This window comes from Pezoporus flaviventris, unplaced genomic scaffold (assembly GCF_033815535.1).
Source record: "Pezoporus flaviventris isolate CSIRO_AGI_PZ_B2104156 unplaced genomic scaffold, CSIRO_AGI_Pfla_v1 ptg000042l, whole genome shotgun sequence".
Taxonomy (NCBI): Eukaryota; Metazoa; Chordata; class Aves; order Psittaciformes; family Psittacidae; genus Pezoporus; species Pezoporus flaviventris.
Window position 1 is genome coordinate 79,694 of NW_026892590.1, and position 16,939 is coordinate 96,632.

General features: G+C 48.9%; 1 protein-coding gene across 16 annotated transcripts in view; it reads left to right on the forward strand.

Moving 5' to 3' along the window:
- EIF4G3 (eukaryotic translation initiation factor 4 gamma 3) overlaps positions 1 to 16,939 on the forward strand; it is a 151,215-nt gene that overhangs the window by 59,039 nt on the left and 75,237 nt on the right. For all 16 annotated transcript variants that reach the window (XR_009745775.1, XM_061466566.1, XM_061466567.1 and 13 more), the window contains one exon: positions 13,372 to 13,467. Coding sequence is in view for 15 of the 16 variants with exons in the window: in XM_061466575.1 (XP_061322559.1) it covers positions 13,372 to 13,467 (96 nt within the window). In the remaining variant the exon portion in view is untranslated. The remainder of the gene's footprint in view (positions 1 to 13,371; positions 13,468 to 16,939) is intronic.

Genomic DNA, 16,939 nt, shown 5'->3' on the forward strand with positions numbered 1-16,939 from the left:
ACGAGTGTATGTTTCCGAGCAGTCAAGAACTTGACCTCTTACACTTCCCTTGGCCGTGGTTCTGTGCATCTGGGTCAGGCTGCTTCCCAATGCAGCCTTGCAATGCAGCTCCCTGCTTCTGAGCCTGCAGGAGTGTGTGACTGCTGGTGGAGCTGGGAAATGTGAGTTATTTAATAGCTGATAAATCCAGGAGAAGCGTAATCTTCTTGTGGCCTTTGTGTTAAAGACCTGCTGGAAGTGCAGCTGAACTCTCTGTGTTGTAATAGGATTAGTAGGGGTTTGATTGGGTTAATAACGTTGGGAATATTTGCTCATGTCACATATTTCATTAGGTTTGATTCACTGCTGTGCTTTTTACCTCGTTTGTTTAAATCTGGGTAAAGCTGTGCTGGAAGCATAAAACATGGCTGTGTCTTAGTGCCTTTGGGGTGCTTTAGTGTAGGGATGCTCAACCTCATGGGTAGCTGCTGCTCTGGGCTTAAGAGCTGCAGAGAGGAGATCTGGGGTTGTGGGAAGGTGTAGCTGCCAAATAACTATTAACATCAACAGTTATTTAGCGTTGGAAACAGTTGACTTTCAAAAGGCGCAACGTAGGTGGGATGTATGGATTAGTGTTAATATTTGTGCACTGAAGGAGGACTAGGAACAGCCTGGAATTCTTTCCTTTCTACAAGGAAAGGAACAGAAGAAAAATCTGGTACAATTTTATCATATACACAGAATTCCAGAGTGGTTTGGGTTGGAAAGGACCTTAAAGCTCATCCAGCTCCCACCCCTGCCACGGGCAGGGACCCCTTCCACTAGAGCAGCTTGCTCCAAGCCCCTGTGTCCAACCTGCCCTTGAACACTGCCAGGGATGGGGCAGCCACAGCTTCTCTGGGCACCCTGTGCCAGTGCCTCAGCACCCTCACAGGGAAGAGCTTCTGCCTAAGAGCTCATCTCAGTCTCCCCTCTGGCAGGTTAAAGCCATTCCCCTTGGCCTGTCCCTACATCCCTTGTCCCAAGCCCCTCTCCAGCTTTCCTGCAGCCCCTTCAGGCACTGGAGCTGCTCTCAGGTCTCCCCTTGAGGAGCCTTCTCTTCTCCAGGCTGCCCCAGCCCAGCTCTCTCAGCCTGGCTCCAGAGCAGAGCTGCTCCAGCCCTCGCAGCAGCTCCTTGCAAAGGAAAGATCAACACAAACGCTGAGTCCAGTCAGGCCAGGCTCTGCCTGCAGACCCTCCCGCAGTGCTGACACCACGTTGTGCAGGGCATTACTGCTTGCAGAGCTGTGTTTTAATTCTTCTCCGTGCCATCCTGCATGCCCAGTGCAGGAGGATAATGTGTTTTTTCTCCTTTAGCCCCAGCCTTGCTCAGAGTCATCCCTGCCTCATCCACCCTGGGGTACACAGAGTTATTTTGAGTAAGGAAGCTCTGGCACAGTAGGTGTCTTGGCCACACAACACATTGGGTGCATGATCTAGCACAAGGGTTTTCCTTGGGCTTGGGATACTATTGTGAACCAAAAGCAGTTTTAAAACCGGCAGTAACTTGTTTTTTTGGGGGGGTTGAAATGGCATTTTAATAGAAAACCAAATTCCTCGGGAGCTGGTCTAAAATTCTACAGATCCCTTTCTTGAGGACTTCGTGCACATCTCCTGTTCTCACCATCACGTGGACTGTGCTTTCATTTGATGCTTTTCAACTTTACCACTCGTTGAACTACATTTTTATTCAGACTCTCAGATGACAAAATAATTGGAGGCAACTTGCCATTTTCTTATGTTTAATATTTTCTGTTCTGCTATTCCTCCTGCAATAATACCTTCTGTTCCATGCGATTTAATGGATGTTTTCCTGTATGCTCCAGAAAATCCATGGTTGTCAAACAAACACAATGTGTTGCAGAAGGGAAAATGTCCCAGTAAACAGCCAAGTCAGAGCTTTACAATCTGTGTTTTGTGAACGTAGAGGGCAGTAAATACCCCTGCATCCAGATAAAACAGGGAAGAAGGAGCCCTTGAATTACTAGAGTCCACCATTAGCTGTTCTGTCAGACCAAGGAACTGAAGAATAACCTCTGTAACCATTTATACCCTCAGCATGGAGCACTGTCCTGGAGAGACCTCTAAGGGGGCTTTAAGAAAGCTGGAGAGGGGCTTTGGACAAGGGATGTAGGGACAGGCCAAGGGGAATGGCTTTAACCTGCCAGAGGGGAGACTGAGATGAGCTCTTAGGCAGAAGCTCTTCCCTGTGAGGGTGCTGAGGCGCTGGCACAGGGTGCCCAGAGAAGCTGTGGCTGCCCCATCCCTGGCAGTGTTCAAGGCCAGGTTGGACACAGGGGCTTGGAGCAAGCTGCTCTAGTGGAAGGGGTCCCTGCCCATGGTAGGGGTTGGAGCTGGATGAGCTTTAAGGTCCCTTCAACCCAAACCAGGCTGGGATTCTGTGCTCTGTCCATCCAGGTATCTGAAATCTGCACTTGTTTAAATATCTCACTCTGCATCTCCAGCTGACCCCATCCCTGTGCTCCGGAATTTGGTATAGGCTTATTGGCTTGAATGCCTTCTCTTTTAACAGGCAGAAAGATGCTTTTCTCCTCCCTGAAGCTGTGTGTTATATTCACCTTAACAGCATGTTGTGGGATGGCTGCATTCAGTGCTATAACTGCTGATAGAATAATTGCAGTTGTTATGTTGGAAGCACAAGCTAAGGCTGGACTTCAGGGAGATGGCGAGTCAAACAGCGACTCTTTCTGCCTTTTCCTTTCCCCCCTCCTCCTTTGTAACATCTCTACAAGAAGAGTAACCACAACTTCTTAACCAGGAAGAAGTGTTCATCTCGTGTCTGTGTTGCCCGTTGCACAAACCATCCTTGTCCAGGGAAGAGGAAACCACGTTTCCTTCACCACCTTCCCTCAGTGAGAATATGTTTATTCATCTTCAAGTAGGAGAAGTGCCTGTAGTCTTTGTGTGTGGCTTGGGACTCCGTTTCCCTGTTCCCTGTGCTGCTTTTGCTTGCTCAAATGTGTGACACTGCATCTACAAAGCCATAAAAAGGTGGTTGGAAGTCCATCAGGGCAGGTGGTGACACAGGCCATGTACACTGAGACAGGCGGCTGCAGAGGCATAGAGGTAACAGTGGCTGAGCCACATTTAAGAGAAGGAATTGCTCTTGGATCAGGGTATTTTTCTCCGTTTAAAGGCTGAATTTAATATTTACCAACACAGGGAGTTTTCGTGGCTGGGCTTATGGAAAAAGGAGGGAGTGGAAACTGGAGCACTTGTGTCAGGCAGCATCCTCCCTTCTCCTCCAGTTCTTCATAAGCGGTTCAGGCTCTTCCCTGCTTCTTGTCCTTGTCTGCAGTGTCGGGAATGCCTAAAACTGTGCAAGGCACCTGGAGCTGGGTATGTGGCACCTTGAGGAAGTGGCTTGTGGAGAAGAAAAAGCCACTGTCTTTAAATAAATGCAGCAGACAGTCACAGTTCCTGTTTAGTCTTTGCTTCCCTCCACATCCAAACCTCACAGTAACTCCTGTGTGCAGAGACTTTGTACCAGGGTTGCAAACTGGTCCCATCCCAGTCCCTCCCAGTACCAATCAGGTATTGGCACTGTGATGTGGTTATTCCATTAGAGAGTGGAAACCCTGAGTGTGCACAAGGTGGTCAGTGTTAGGGGGTCTGATACTTGCATCGTTGAGTTTCATGGGGCTTTGGGTATTTATACCAATCTCTGCAGTAAACCAGAGTGTTTCCAAGTTCCTGGTACATCATACAGGGAGGCAGCAGAGGAGAAGTGCCATGGAGTTGGATTTGCAGGATGCTGTGATGAGGACTGATTGCAGTGATGTTGGGTAATTTGCAAATGAGCAGATTTGCAATTCTCGATGCAATGTGAACCCAAAACCTGAATGTTTGAACGTGGAGCTGCAAATGAGGGCTTAAACAGAATAATCTGATAGCGAGGTTGTTGAGACGCCGCTGAAGTATCATTGTAAATAAGAAAAGCCAAACTATGAGCGTTTGGAGGGGAATTGTGTATCATTTAATCACTGTTGTGCTGGTTTGAAAGCTGTAAAGCTGGATAGTTCACAGGAGAAGTGAGAATATGCTTTTATGCATTATGTGAGAGAAAAAGCCTGGGATGTGTAGAAAAGCCTGGGATGAATAAATTTAATAATTCATATCTTAATTCATATTATTCCAGTGAATTTAATCATCTTCATAATGCTTTGTAATACTTGCAGGTGAGCTGGTTCTGTGTATTACGGAGACAGGGTTTTCCCAGCCATACTCAGATGATTCCCATTGCACAAACCATTGCAGATGGGGGCTTCAGGGTCTCCCAATAAAGATGGGTTTGAGTTAAACAGTTACGAAAATGCTCATAAACCCCAAGTATGTCCAAGAGAAATCCTGGAGCTGAGCAGCACCTTGTTTGCACTGAGATGCAGGAACTGGCCCACGGTGCCTGCAGGTCCCAGGGATGGTGGTGACACTGGGGCTGGTCCCAGGGATGGTGGTGATACTGGTGCTGGCCCCAGGGATGGTGGTGACACTGGGGCTGGTCCCAGGGATGGTGGTGACACTGGGGCTGGTCCCAGGGATGGTGGTGATACTGGTGCTGGCCCCAGGGATGCTTCCCAATGCTCCAAGCACAGTTCACTCCCGCAGGATTTCTGTGAGCTCTTTTGGCACTTGCTTCTCTTCCCCCCCAGGACTTCACTGCCTTTATGTGCTGCCGTGGGCTGGCTGCTGCCACGGTGTGGGTGATGTGGCTCTGTCACACGTTTGTCACCGAGGTGGGTGTCTGTAGCTCGATAATGTGACCCTGTGCAAAGCTGTGACTGGAGGGGCAGAGAGACACTGGGGGCATCTCATGTGCCTGGTTTGGCTTCCCATGGTGTTCATTTGTGAGGGCAGGTGGATAAAAAGAGCTAATTCTTTGCTGTCTGCACTCTTTGCACAGGTTGTGGACTCCGCGGTGAGGTAGCTGAGCTCTGGGCATCTCCAGAGATGCCACCATTGGTTGCCCAGTAGCCTTTATTTTGTGTGTTGCCAACATACTGATTTTAGGTCAAAAGCTGCTTCACCTCCTGTTCGGTCATCTTGGCTGCAGGTGCTGCAGCCCTTGGGAGGACAAAGGGAGACAGCGGGAGCAGGAACCGCTTCACCTCTTTCACATGATGCTGCCAGTGTTCAAAAGTTAGCACGGGATGGAAAAATGAGTCTTTTGTTAGTGATGTGTTCTGTAGGCTTCAGTAGGAGGAGATTCTTTTAAGGGGAAATAGAGGGGAGGTTTACATGAGGTAGAAGGCACAAATTGTTCCCTGTGAGGGTGCTGAGGCGCTGGCGCAGGGTGCCCAGAGAAGCTGTGGCTGCCCCATCCCTGGCAGTGTTCAAGGCCAGGTTGGACACAGGGGCTTGGAGCAAGCTGCTCTAGTGGAAGGTGTCCCTGCCTGTGGCAGTGGTTGGAACTGGGTGAGCTTTAAGGTCCCTTCAACCCAGACCAGTCTGGGACTCTATGATACAATCTGTTCTCAGATGCTCTGGCTGTAGCTGTTATCTCTGTAATTTGGCAATAATGCCACTTTTCATATCAGCTGAAAAAATATCATCTGCTGTAACATTCTGTCTTTGCAAGTTTTAAACAGTTTCATGGTTGCTTATGCTGAAAGAGCATGGGAGCAGGAGCAAACAGTGCTGTTTGGGGAAAGACAGAGCTGCTTCCACCAGCGCTGTAAGTTTGAGCTGTTATACACCCTTCCTAAAAGTGAGGCCGTTCTGAAACTAAAGCTTGAGGTGCTGGGTTTGTAGTAGGGGCAGAACTGCTGCAGGGGCTTTATTAAGTAATAGATTTGTGAGTTCATTAGGTGATAGATTCATGGAAATGAAGATACAGGGTTTAAATTACAGTAATAATCCTCTTACTCCTGAAGAGCTGAACACTGAGAGATTTCCCGTCTTGGGTACCAGATAGTGGCAGTTGTTCAGGTAATAAATCAAATTTGGTTTGAGGCTGGGGGAGGGCAGAGCAAACCCAACTCAACAAATAAATGATGATCCAGAATTAAAAGGCACATCCCTGCTGGCACCATCCTTCCATACTTGTGGACCAGTGTGTGCTGCTGCAGGGGATTTCTTTACCTGCATCCAAGGCCAGATTCCTGCTGCCCAGGCCTGTGGCCCAGAGGAAAACCTAAGAGCATCCTGAAGGGCTGGTGCATCACCACAGCGTGTCCTGGAAGGAAATCTGAGGCTGGCTGTTAAAAACAGGGATCAAAAGGAAATACGGGCACAGGGATCTTATCAATGACTCTCGCAGTGCTCTGTCCTGTACCTTGCTGAGCTTTGTGTCAGGAGCTTGTATAAATAAGAATTGATGAACTTAAGGACAAGGCACCTTAGTATAAAGTACCCTGAGTGTTTCTGCAACTGCTCGCCTGGGGTGGCTTTAACCAATAGTTAGTGTTTAACTGGGTCAGTGAACGTCTGTGTTGGAGACCATTGTGATGCAGGAATACGTGTGCACCCCGAGAAATGTGTCTGGGTTTGTTTGGGGATCTCTTGCAGGGAAAGCTGGATTTTGAAGCAGTTTAATTCTGTTTCCAGCCAATTTCCTATTTTATGTCTCAGTCTTAAATGGTAAAAACTCTTTTTGTACGTGTGCAGTGGCACTTGCAGTGAGCTGTCAGCTGCGTGCTCTCGTTGTGAGCGCAGGGATCCCATGCTCAGAGGAGCTACCAACCACCACAGCAAGGTATCAGTGTTTAACTCCCATCCAAGCACCACACTGCTTTCTGCCTTGCCCGGGCAGGACAAAGCAGCCCTTGGGGTGTCTCGGGGGTGCCAGTGGCCCCAGCACACTCTGTGTTGTTAGGAAATGTTTTGCTTGCGGCGTTGTGTTCCTCCCCAAGAGGTGAAAGCTTTTTGTTGACCTTCAGCAGAGTTTCAGCTCACCCCAACCGAGCAGGAACGTGTTGGTGTCACTGGGAAGGAACTGGAAGTCCGAAGGTTTTCCTTCTCTCCCAAGGTCACAGCGATAGCGATGGTGATAGAGCGGCAGCTCCTGAGTCACGGTCATGTGGTGGAACTACAAGACCATTTCTCCTCCTCGTATGTAACCCCAGTAAATATAGACCCAGCCAAACTCCTTCCCTAAGCTGGGAGAGGATTCATGGAATAGCCACAGCTCTTAACCCCTTCCCACCCCAAACCGAGGGCAGAAAGCTGCGGAAGCAGCTTTTCCTGTGGGAATTTCAGAGGTTTGGTCCAAGCAGAGATCTCTCCGGGCTGCGGGAGCAGAGCGGCATGACTCTGACTCAGCTCTTTCCATGCCCATGTGTGCACTTTGCCTGTGTATTCCCAGTACAGGCAGTTCTGAGGGAGTTGTGTTACGCAGCGGGCTCAGTGGTGATTAACCAGCTCGGAGCTGAGCTAAGAATAACTGGTTTCGTTTGGTTTGGTGCTTGTGATTCCTGCCTTTCTTTCCGTGCTTGGCACGCTCAGAGCTTCCTTTCCCCAAGGTGGGAAGTGCAGGGAGAGCTGTTGGGAGGAGAGGGTTTTCCCCGGCAGGCTGCAGGAATACCTAAACACAGCTATTAGCACCTTCCCCCTGTGAAGAGCCACATCTGAAGTCTGAAATGCCTAAGGTGAAAGCTTGAAGGGAAGCAAATTGGTGTGCCTCAAAGTGGAGCAGCTCAGGTGCCATCCGGTCCCCTCCAGCTCAGGGTGCTGCAGTTATCTTGGCTTCAGGGGTTCTGTCTGGATGCTTCTGCACCAGGCTTTACACAGAGCAGCACTTGCTGCCCAGCCTCCCCTCAGCACAGTTTATTTAGGGGATTTTTGGAGCATTTCCTCTCTCATCTCTTCATTTCCTCACTTTGTCCCCATCACTGCAGCCCCGGTGCAGAAAAGCCGCATGTTTCCAGCATGACTGCATGGGGTTCTCTGACTTTGTGTACCTATTTAGATCCTGGGCACGAAAAGGAAGCCCTTTTGGCAGATGAATAGATGCAATACTTTTAATCAGCTGACTTGTCTGAAAAGCAGTGGAGCGCTGTGCTTTGTTCTGTTGGATGTTGTGATTCAGGCTGCCATGTACTTATATGTTAACTTAGTACCTGCAGAAACTGATAAAGGGCTTTTTTCTTCCCTTTCCCACCTCCCCCCTTATGGTGCTATCACAAATACCAGTTCAGGCACACCTCCATCTGGTTTGAAGCACGCTGGGCAGAAGCATTCGTTGTGTAATAGTTGTGAAACGTGTTTATTTAGGTGATGTTTGTTGTCTTCCGTGGGATTTGTGTTGCGCTTGTTCCTCAGGGCTGCAGTTGTGGGTTGCCTGTGTTAAAAACCACTGCCTGTCCAAACGTACCGTGTTTTGATGGCAGCTTAATAGCAGAAACCCTTCAGTGCTGCTGTTTCTGTGCTGTTTGCTGGGTAGAAAAATGGCTGGATGAGCCCAAAGAGTGGTGGTGAGTGGAGTTACCTCCAGTTGGTGGCTGGTCACAAGTGGTGTTCCCAGGGCTTGCGTCTGTTTAATGTCTTCATCAATGACCTGGCCGAGGGGATCGAGGGCACCCTCAGATGACACCAGGCTGGGTGGGAGCATTGATCTGCTGGAGGGCAGGAAGCTCTGCAGGGGGATCTGAGCAGGCTGGATCCATGGGCTGGAGCCCGTGGGATGAGGTTCAACAAGGCAAAGTGCTGGATCCTGCACTTGGGCCACAACAACCCCCTGCAACGCTCCAGGCTTGGGGAAGAGCGGCTGGAAACTGCTCATGGAAAAGGACCCGGAGGTGCTGATTGATGGAGCTGAACATGAGCAGCTTGTGCCCAGGCAGCCAGGAAGCCCCCAGCATCCTGGCCTGGATCAGCACCAGTGCAGCAGCAGGGCCAGGGCAGGGATTGTGCCCCTGCACTGGGCACTGGTGAGGCTGCACCTCGAATCCTGTGTTCAGCTCTGGGCCCCTCACTACAGGAGAGACACTGAGGTGCTGGAGCAGGGCCAGAGAAGGGCAGCGGAGCTGGTGCAGGGCCTGGAGCACAAGTGTGATGGGGAAGGGCTGAGGGACCTGGGGGATTCAGTGTGGAGAAGAGAAGGCTCAGGGGGGACCTGATGGCTCCCTATAACTGCCTGACAGGAGGATGGAGCCAGGGGGGGCTGGGCTCTGCTCCCAAGGAACAAGGGATGGGACAGGAGGAAACGGCCTCAAGCTGCACCAGGGCAGGTTTAGATGGAGCTGAGGAACAATTCCTGCCCCAGAGGGTGCTCAGGCATTGGAACAGGCTGCCCAGGGCAGGGCTGGAGTCACCAGGCCTGGAGGGATTTAGCAGATGTCTGAGTGTGATGCTTGGAGACATGGGTTAGTGGTGGCCTTGGCAGTGCCGGGTTAGCAGTTGAGCTTGATGATCATGAAGGTCTTTTCCAACCCAAACGATTCTGTAGTTCTTTTGAAGCCTTCACGTGCTTTTTTCTTTATTTATAACTTAATGCTATACTTAATTCTGAAAGGGTTTGAATGCTGAAGCAAATTTAACACTCGATTGCGTCGTCTTTCATGTGCCTCTCAGCCCTCCGGGTGTCAGAAATGACATCTGTTAGCAGCGAGGTGCCTGGCTCTGGCACTGTGTTTGAAATGCCTGCTTTACAGACTTGCTGCTAGAAGTCATCGTTCCTCAGGCTCAGTGATAGCTGTGCTTCTTTTCTTTCCAATTCCCTTCTGCTTCGGGGATTAAAAGAAGGCTCCAGTGAGACCTGAGAGCAGCTCCAGTGCCTAAAGGGGCTGCAGGAAAGCTGGAGAGGGGCTTGGGACAAGGGCCTGTAGGGACAGGCCAAGGGGAATGGCTTTAACCTGCCCGAGGGGAGACTGAGATGAGCTCTTAGGCAGAAGCTCTTCCCTGTGAGGGTGCTGAGGCGCTGGCCCAGGGTGCCCAGAGAAGCTGTGGCTGCCCCATCCCTGGCAGTGTTCAAGGCCAGGTTGGACACAGGGGCTTGGAGCAAGCTGCTCTAGTGGAAGGGGTCCCTGCCCGTGGCAGGGGTTGGAGCTGGAGGAGCTTTAAGGTCCCTTCCAACCGAAACCATTCTCTGATTCTGTGATGAAGACTTGGGGTGTTTTGGAGGTGGGTGAGGGCTTTGGGGGAAGCATGGAAGTGACTTAGGCTTTGCGCTGATGCATGTAATTTAAGCCTGAATAAAACATGTTTTCTTGAGCCTGGAGAAGGCAGGGAATAGTGGATGTTTTCTTCTCTCTTTTCTGAGATGCTGTGGGAGCTGCAGGTCTAACCGTTTGGGATGAAGTCTCTTAAGAGCTGGTGGTCAACTGGTGCATTTACATCCAAGCGTCCATTTGCACCCTTTGTGCTGTTTGGTAAGATACAAAGAGCAGCATCAGGCCCCTTTGCAAGGTGCATGGTGACAAAGCTGCTGAGGTCCCAGGTACCAGAAGGTCCACAGCAAGATGCTACTAAGTGCAGGACAGCTTCTCTAGGCTGTGGATGGAAAGGCACAAGTACCCCACGTCTTGTAAGTGCTCGATTAGTCCTCAGTGCTGCGCTCGCTGCTCGCTGTGGTGTCACCGCTGCTGTGAGATATGGTGCATGCTGTTTATTACACAGCACTGACACCAACAGCTCGTGCAGAATCACACTTGTCAAATAAAAGGGGGAAATATTTGATGCTGCATCTGACATCTCCAGAAATTAGAAGACTTCTTGCAAATTACTCGTTAACAGGAAGCAGAGGTTTGGCCAGTGGTAAGAAGGTAGGAAAGTGCTGGCTGCAGAGGGTTAGACTGAATGAGCTCCTGGGGAGGAGTGGCAGTGGAAAACCTGCCCTGCTCCTGCAAGAGATGTCTGCTTCCATCACGGGAGCTGATTAAAGCATTGAATTGCTCTTGAACCAGAATCTTTGCTGCTGTATTGGTATAAACTACTACAGAACAATGCTTGTCAGCTAAATATGCCACCAAGTGTGCTTTGGCGTCCTAAATCACAGCAAAAATCTGGTGATGTGCTTAGAGACATAGGTTTTTATCATCTCTTTAACACAAAAAGCAGTGTGAAAATCAGGTAGAACATAGCCAAACATTCTGCTGAGTTAGCTTGTGCCGTAGGAACACTGTCCTTCAGTGTCTGTGTGCTCGGGAGTAAGCTTGGCTTTTTGATGCTGAGTTTGAGTGTGGTCCCAAAGTAGGAATTGGAGGTATTGCACCAGCAGGGACTGGTTTTGGGTTATGCTCAATCCTCTCATTCCCTCTTCCACGTTTTGGTTTGGTTTTGGGTTTTGTTTTCTTCCCGAGACTGGAAAATTCATTGACTGGATTGTTTCTAAACTGTGTTTTCATTTACCTTGTATTACATTGTGTTCAGCAGGAGATGAAGCAGGGATTTTATGTTTAGCAATGAGAAAGAAGAAGCAATAGAACAGCACAGAGACCCCAGCTGTCTCCTGGGCACTCTGCAGGGCACAGGACACTGGTCAGTGTGTGCAGGGGCACTTGGTGGTACACATCTTCCAAATGTATAGAATCGTATCCTAGAGTCACAGAGTGGTTTGGGTTGGAAGGGACCTTAAAGCTCATCCAGCTCCAACCCCTGCCACGGGCAGGGACCCCTTCCACTAGAGCAGCTTGCTCCAAGCCCCTGTGTCCAGCCTGGCCTTGAACACTGCCAGGGATGCTCTTCCAAAATAAAGACATATCCCTGCTCCAAAACAATCCCACATGTGCTCATGCTGAAAGGGCTGAAGAGGCTGAGCTGTTGGTGAGGTCTGTGGCTGCTGTAGGACTCAGCCTGGGAGGTGAGAAGGAAATGTGTGTTTTACCCAGTGGCATGCTCTTATGCCCACTTAATTTTGTAAGAAAAGCTCTTCTTAAACTGCTTTCTTTTTCTTCAAGCCATACATCCTTTGTCTGCTGAGGCCTGGATGAGTCTCCTTTGAAAGGCAGGACATGCCTGCCTGCACTTGGCACAGTTGGCTAATTCAGACTTGAAAGTTTTGCAGGCTTCAGGACTGAATATCCTTCTAGAAACAGCACATTTTGTGTTGTTCCTGTGCCACTCCTTGAGCTGTTTGCCTAAAACTGCTTCAGGCTCTTGAGAGCTAAGGGGTTTATGAGTTTCTTTTCTCTTTGTTTAATACAAGCAGGTTTAGCTTACTAACTCTAACTTACTTTTATTGTTTAAAAACTTAATTATTCAAATCAAATCTAGCACAGTTCAAATCAAAGATACCCTGAAACGTGCCCGAGGGCTGGTGCAGCGAATCCTCTGCTCTCAATACCACATTACAGACTGAAACGTCTCCCTTTAGTCCTTAGGCCTGCTATGGAATTTTAATGCAAGGGCCATGAAATTCAAAGATGAGAAGGGATTCTTCAGCAGGGCTTGTGGTGTGAATAAATCCTAATTCAGTGTACAGAGGAGTATTGCAATGCTTTGAAGCATAATCTGTACAATGAGCCCAAAGACTTTCTCCCAGAGAAGACCCAATAAACTCCTTTATTCATCAGATAAATCTGATGGTGTGTAACCAGGAGGTTAACAGGGACTGTGGATACCATTATTATGTGGTTGCCAGTATCCAGCGCTGGCACCATGAGGGATGGACAGTGAAGGGGGAAGAGCTAAGGGAATGGAGAAGTGGTTTGGAAAGGAGTCGTGCGGGAGTTACAGGGCAGCATGTAGAGTTGGGCTGATGCCTCTTTAAAGTGGAGGCTGTTGTAGGCTGGGTTTAGGCCATTACAATAACAAGCTATTAACGATTTAAAGAAGGTGATATACAGTCTCTTTTTAAAGAGAATAAAGAGAACTCTGTAGAGTGAGTTCCAAATGTCTTGTTAAAATGTGCATTCCCCATAACTGCACAGCTCCAGTTTATTGTTACTTCGGGCACATAACATGGGGGAGCATCTGGTGGTATAAATGGTTATAGCCCATTGAAATGAGGAACAGTTTGCACAGCCCTTGCTCTGCCTCACATCTGTAACGATTTGGGGCCCTTTCATTGTGTTGCAAACGCTTTCAAGCAGCACTGGGGTGTGTTAAGTGTGTTGGAGCTTGTTCCTTAGTGTTTGTCTTGTTCCAGAGGATTTATCGGCAATACCCACGGTTGCAGCTTTCCTGGGAAGCAGGTTCAGAGGAGGCTTTTGGGAAGCATGTGGCAAGGGTCTGAGCACAGTGGGTTTCAGAGATGTAGTGTGTTCCTGGGGATCTTTGGGAAGTGTTGGCACATTGGTTGTCCCCTTGATGGAGAAGGTTTTCTGCACCGCAATTACGTGTGTCACCTTTATCTCCGCGTTGATCAGCAGTCCATCTGATAAGGTGTTCAGCTGTGTGCTTTGGGATGAATCACTTGATACACTCATTTCTTACTTATCTTGTCTTGTTCCCTGGCAGGCTCCCTACCCCTCAGGACAGAATGCAGCTCCAACCACACTGGTGTACCCTCAAGCCCCTCAGACAATGAACACGCAGCCTCAGACCCGCTCGCCGGTAAGGGAGCTCGCCTTCGCGCTACCCTGCGTTCTTTCTTCCTGGTCCGTGTGTGTCTCTGTGTGTCTGTGTGTGTCTGTAGCACTGGGCCAGTTCTCTGGAAAACGTATTCTACTGAACTGGAAGCACGTTCCCAATGGCAAATGTTGACTGCATCTTTCAGACGCTTTCCTGGTAGGATCCTTTTCCTTTTCAAGTGGCTTATCAGAAGAGAAGCGATGGAGGGATTCTCATCTCCGTGCAAATAACACCATTTATTTTTAGCATAGTTGCTTTCAGGTTCACTTTATTTTAGAGCTTAGATTCATTGCCAGAATCTTTCTCCTTTCTTCTTTTTCTTTTTTTCCCCTTTTTTTCCCCCTTTAAGGAAGTATTTCACAAAGTCAGGAAACCAAAGTGGTTCTCTGCAGCAGCACTCAGTCTCCAGTGGCCTCTGGGCCTTGCTTCTGCCTCAGTGCCACTGGATCAGTAACCTAGCACCTCGTAGGTGCTCACGCATTTAACATAGAGCTTCTGGGGACCCAGATCTTTTTGTGGTGAGCTGCTTTTTCGTCCAACTTCAGGTTTGATTGTCCTCCATCATCTTTTATTTTTCCTTTCTGTGTGTGTATTGGAATACTGCTCTGCTACTGTAGGACTTCTTGCGGAATCTCTGCTCATAGCACAGATCCACATGGTGTTAGGAGACCCTCCTAGGGCTCAGCTCAGCTTCTGGAGGTGCGGTAGCTTGCCATCATGACATCTCAAGCCTCAGTTAGCCAAGGGAGCAGCAATCCCTATGCCTCTTGCAAAGCCACATCTGCATCATAACGCTTTCAGGTTTCCTATAAAACCACTGCACCATTCCCAGCACTTCTCTTTTCAGAGTAAGATGAACGCTGCTGCAGGTGGCAGCTGAAGGCTCCAAGACAGAAGTCTTCTGTTTGTCCAGGTATATATATACACACTCACACACAGAGGGTAAACTTCCTCCCTGTGTGCACCCACATTGATGTGCTTGCCCCAGCCCTGGAGGTTCCACCTCCGTGGGATTTGCAGGAGGGTGACTCCTGAGACCCATTAACCTCTGCGTTGATGATCAGTTAACGCCAGTTTGATGATGTGGACAGCTGCAACTTTGTCCTTAGCCCCTCATTCTGATCAGTAATGCAGGATACTGATGGTAACCCCCTTCTTTTCTCAGTAAGTATAATCATCGTGAATTGTTGAAAAGCACAGCTAAGTTGGCATGGTTAGAACTGGAGCAAAAACCTGACTGAAGAGCTGCATCTCTAAACCAGTTTTTTTGACAGCCCAGCAGAACAGTGCCAATACATTGCACAGACAACTGGAAGAGGAGGAAGGTTTTGGAACAGAGTCCGGTTTACAGGTCCCTGGCTGGAAGAGGCTGGATAAAATACTGCATTGTAAGCAATATAACAAACTGTACTCCTTCTTGCAGGCGGTTGTGCCGATGGCACTGTTTTGATTTCATCCTTTCTTTCTTTATTAAGTTTTCCTTTTACCACATCTTGGGTTTTGTTGGCTGATCTACAGCATTGCACTGGGTTTGCTGCTTTGCTAAAAGCATGAGCTGCCCTGGCAGGTCAAGTGGTGATGCCAAATCCAAAGCTGGATTGCAGCTGGGAGGGTCTGACTGGGGTAGGGCAGGGACCAGGCTCACTCTGGGTTTGCTGCTCTGCAGGTAATATCTGCAGGGAATTTGGTTGGAAAATGGGTCAATTTGTAGGGTTTTGGCCCTGTTATTAAGGAGGAAGAACTTGTCTGCAGCTCTCAGCCATTTTTCTGTTATTTTTTTAACTCTCCTGTGTGCAGACTTCGCCACCCGCTCTGCTAGTGACCATTTCCACCCCCATTACTAAAAGCTGCACCCATAACATCTCATTCCACCTCCCCATCCCAAAACAAATGCAAGACTGGCCCCATCCTGAGCTACTCCTGCATTTCGTTCTGGCCTTGACTTCCTTTTGGTTTTTAACTCTTAATTTGGAATTCATTTTGTAACCATCTGGTTTTGGTGGCGAGGGGAGGGTGAGGAGGGCACGAGGAAGGTGACAGCGGGTCTTTACCATCCCCAGGTTGCCATAGCACAGTCCCATCCAGCACGCAGCTGGTTCGGCTGCTGTGGGTACATAGCTGAGGTTGATCCTAACCCTGCTTCCTTGAGCAGCTGAAGCTTCCTCCATCTTTTTTCTGCATCCAAGGGCCATTGGCAATTGCAGAGTTGAGGTTTTTCTGCTCCTTCCAGGACTGCTGCCTTTGCAATCCAACTGGCTGCATGTTTTCTCCCTGTTAGCACCATAGCGATGCTCTGATAGTGAGAATCTCATGGCTCCAGCTGAGGGGAAGGAGAGTGGTTTGGGAATCACTCAGCACGCCTGAGCATGATCCATTATCTCTTGCCCACACCAGCCCTGAGCCCCAGGTGATTTTAACACAAACTGGCCAATTCTAGGACATCTGCCAAAAAAAACCCATGATCAGGAGGTCTCTGGAATGATCCAGAGGTGTTTATTGTCAGGGAGGCTTAAGCAGCAGCAGGTAGAGGATGTATTCTGCTGTCCATGGAGCAAGGGCAGCACCAGGACGAGTGGGGTGGCAGAGATGCTGGACCTGGGTTCCATCAGGTTTTCTTTTCTATCTGCTACCTTCATCGGCCAGAGGAATAAACCAGCCCAAAGTGCCTGTGCTGATCTGAGCCGGCAGTGACTACAGTTTGTTCTGTTGCTTACAGCTGCAAGTAGGAATAAATCTGATCAACCTGAATGAATGGAAAGAAATCAAAATTAAAAGCAAATCAAGAGCCAGTGGCGACCAGCTCAAAATAGATCAGGGTGTTTTTCACTAACTTTGAAGTTTTATTTTGTTCCTTTATTTTTTCCCCCTTGTAACACGTCTTACTTCTCACCATGGAAAATATTTTGGCTTCTTAAGGTACAAGATTTCAGCTCTTGTTTTAAACACACTGAGAACAAATCTTTCCTGTGGAACAGCGATGAGAGAGGGACTTTGACCCTGAAATGAAGCAGCAGGAGGTTTTAGCACCCCATCGGTCTCTTTTTGACTCATTTTTCTCATTGGTGTGTAGCATGGAGTGTGTAGCCCTGCGGAGAGGCTCGTATCAGCCCACCTCAGGTGGGCTTTTGCCCTTTCCTCAAACACAAGGCATTGAAACTGGGTTTGAGGAGTTATTCCTTAAGGAAAATAAGGACTTGCAGTGCATTCCTCATCCAGGTGCCTGTTTCTCACTGCTGTAGGACCGATGGTCAGAGCCATCATCCGTCACACCCTGAGCCTCAGGAGGATGCTGGGTCGCTGAGCGCTTCTGTCCTGTGGTTGCCACTAAAGTAGAACCTTCTGCTCTTCAGTCTTACATAATGCTGCTTTGCTTTTTTTCTTTAATGTAAAGCTTAGGGGAAGTTTTCAAGGGTGGGAAGACTCTGTTTGGTGAATCAGTGCAGGTCATTCCTTA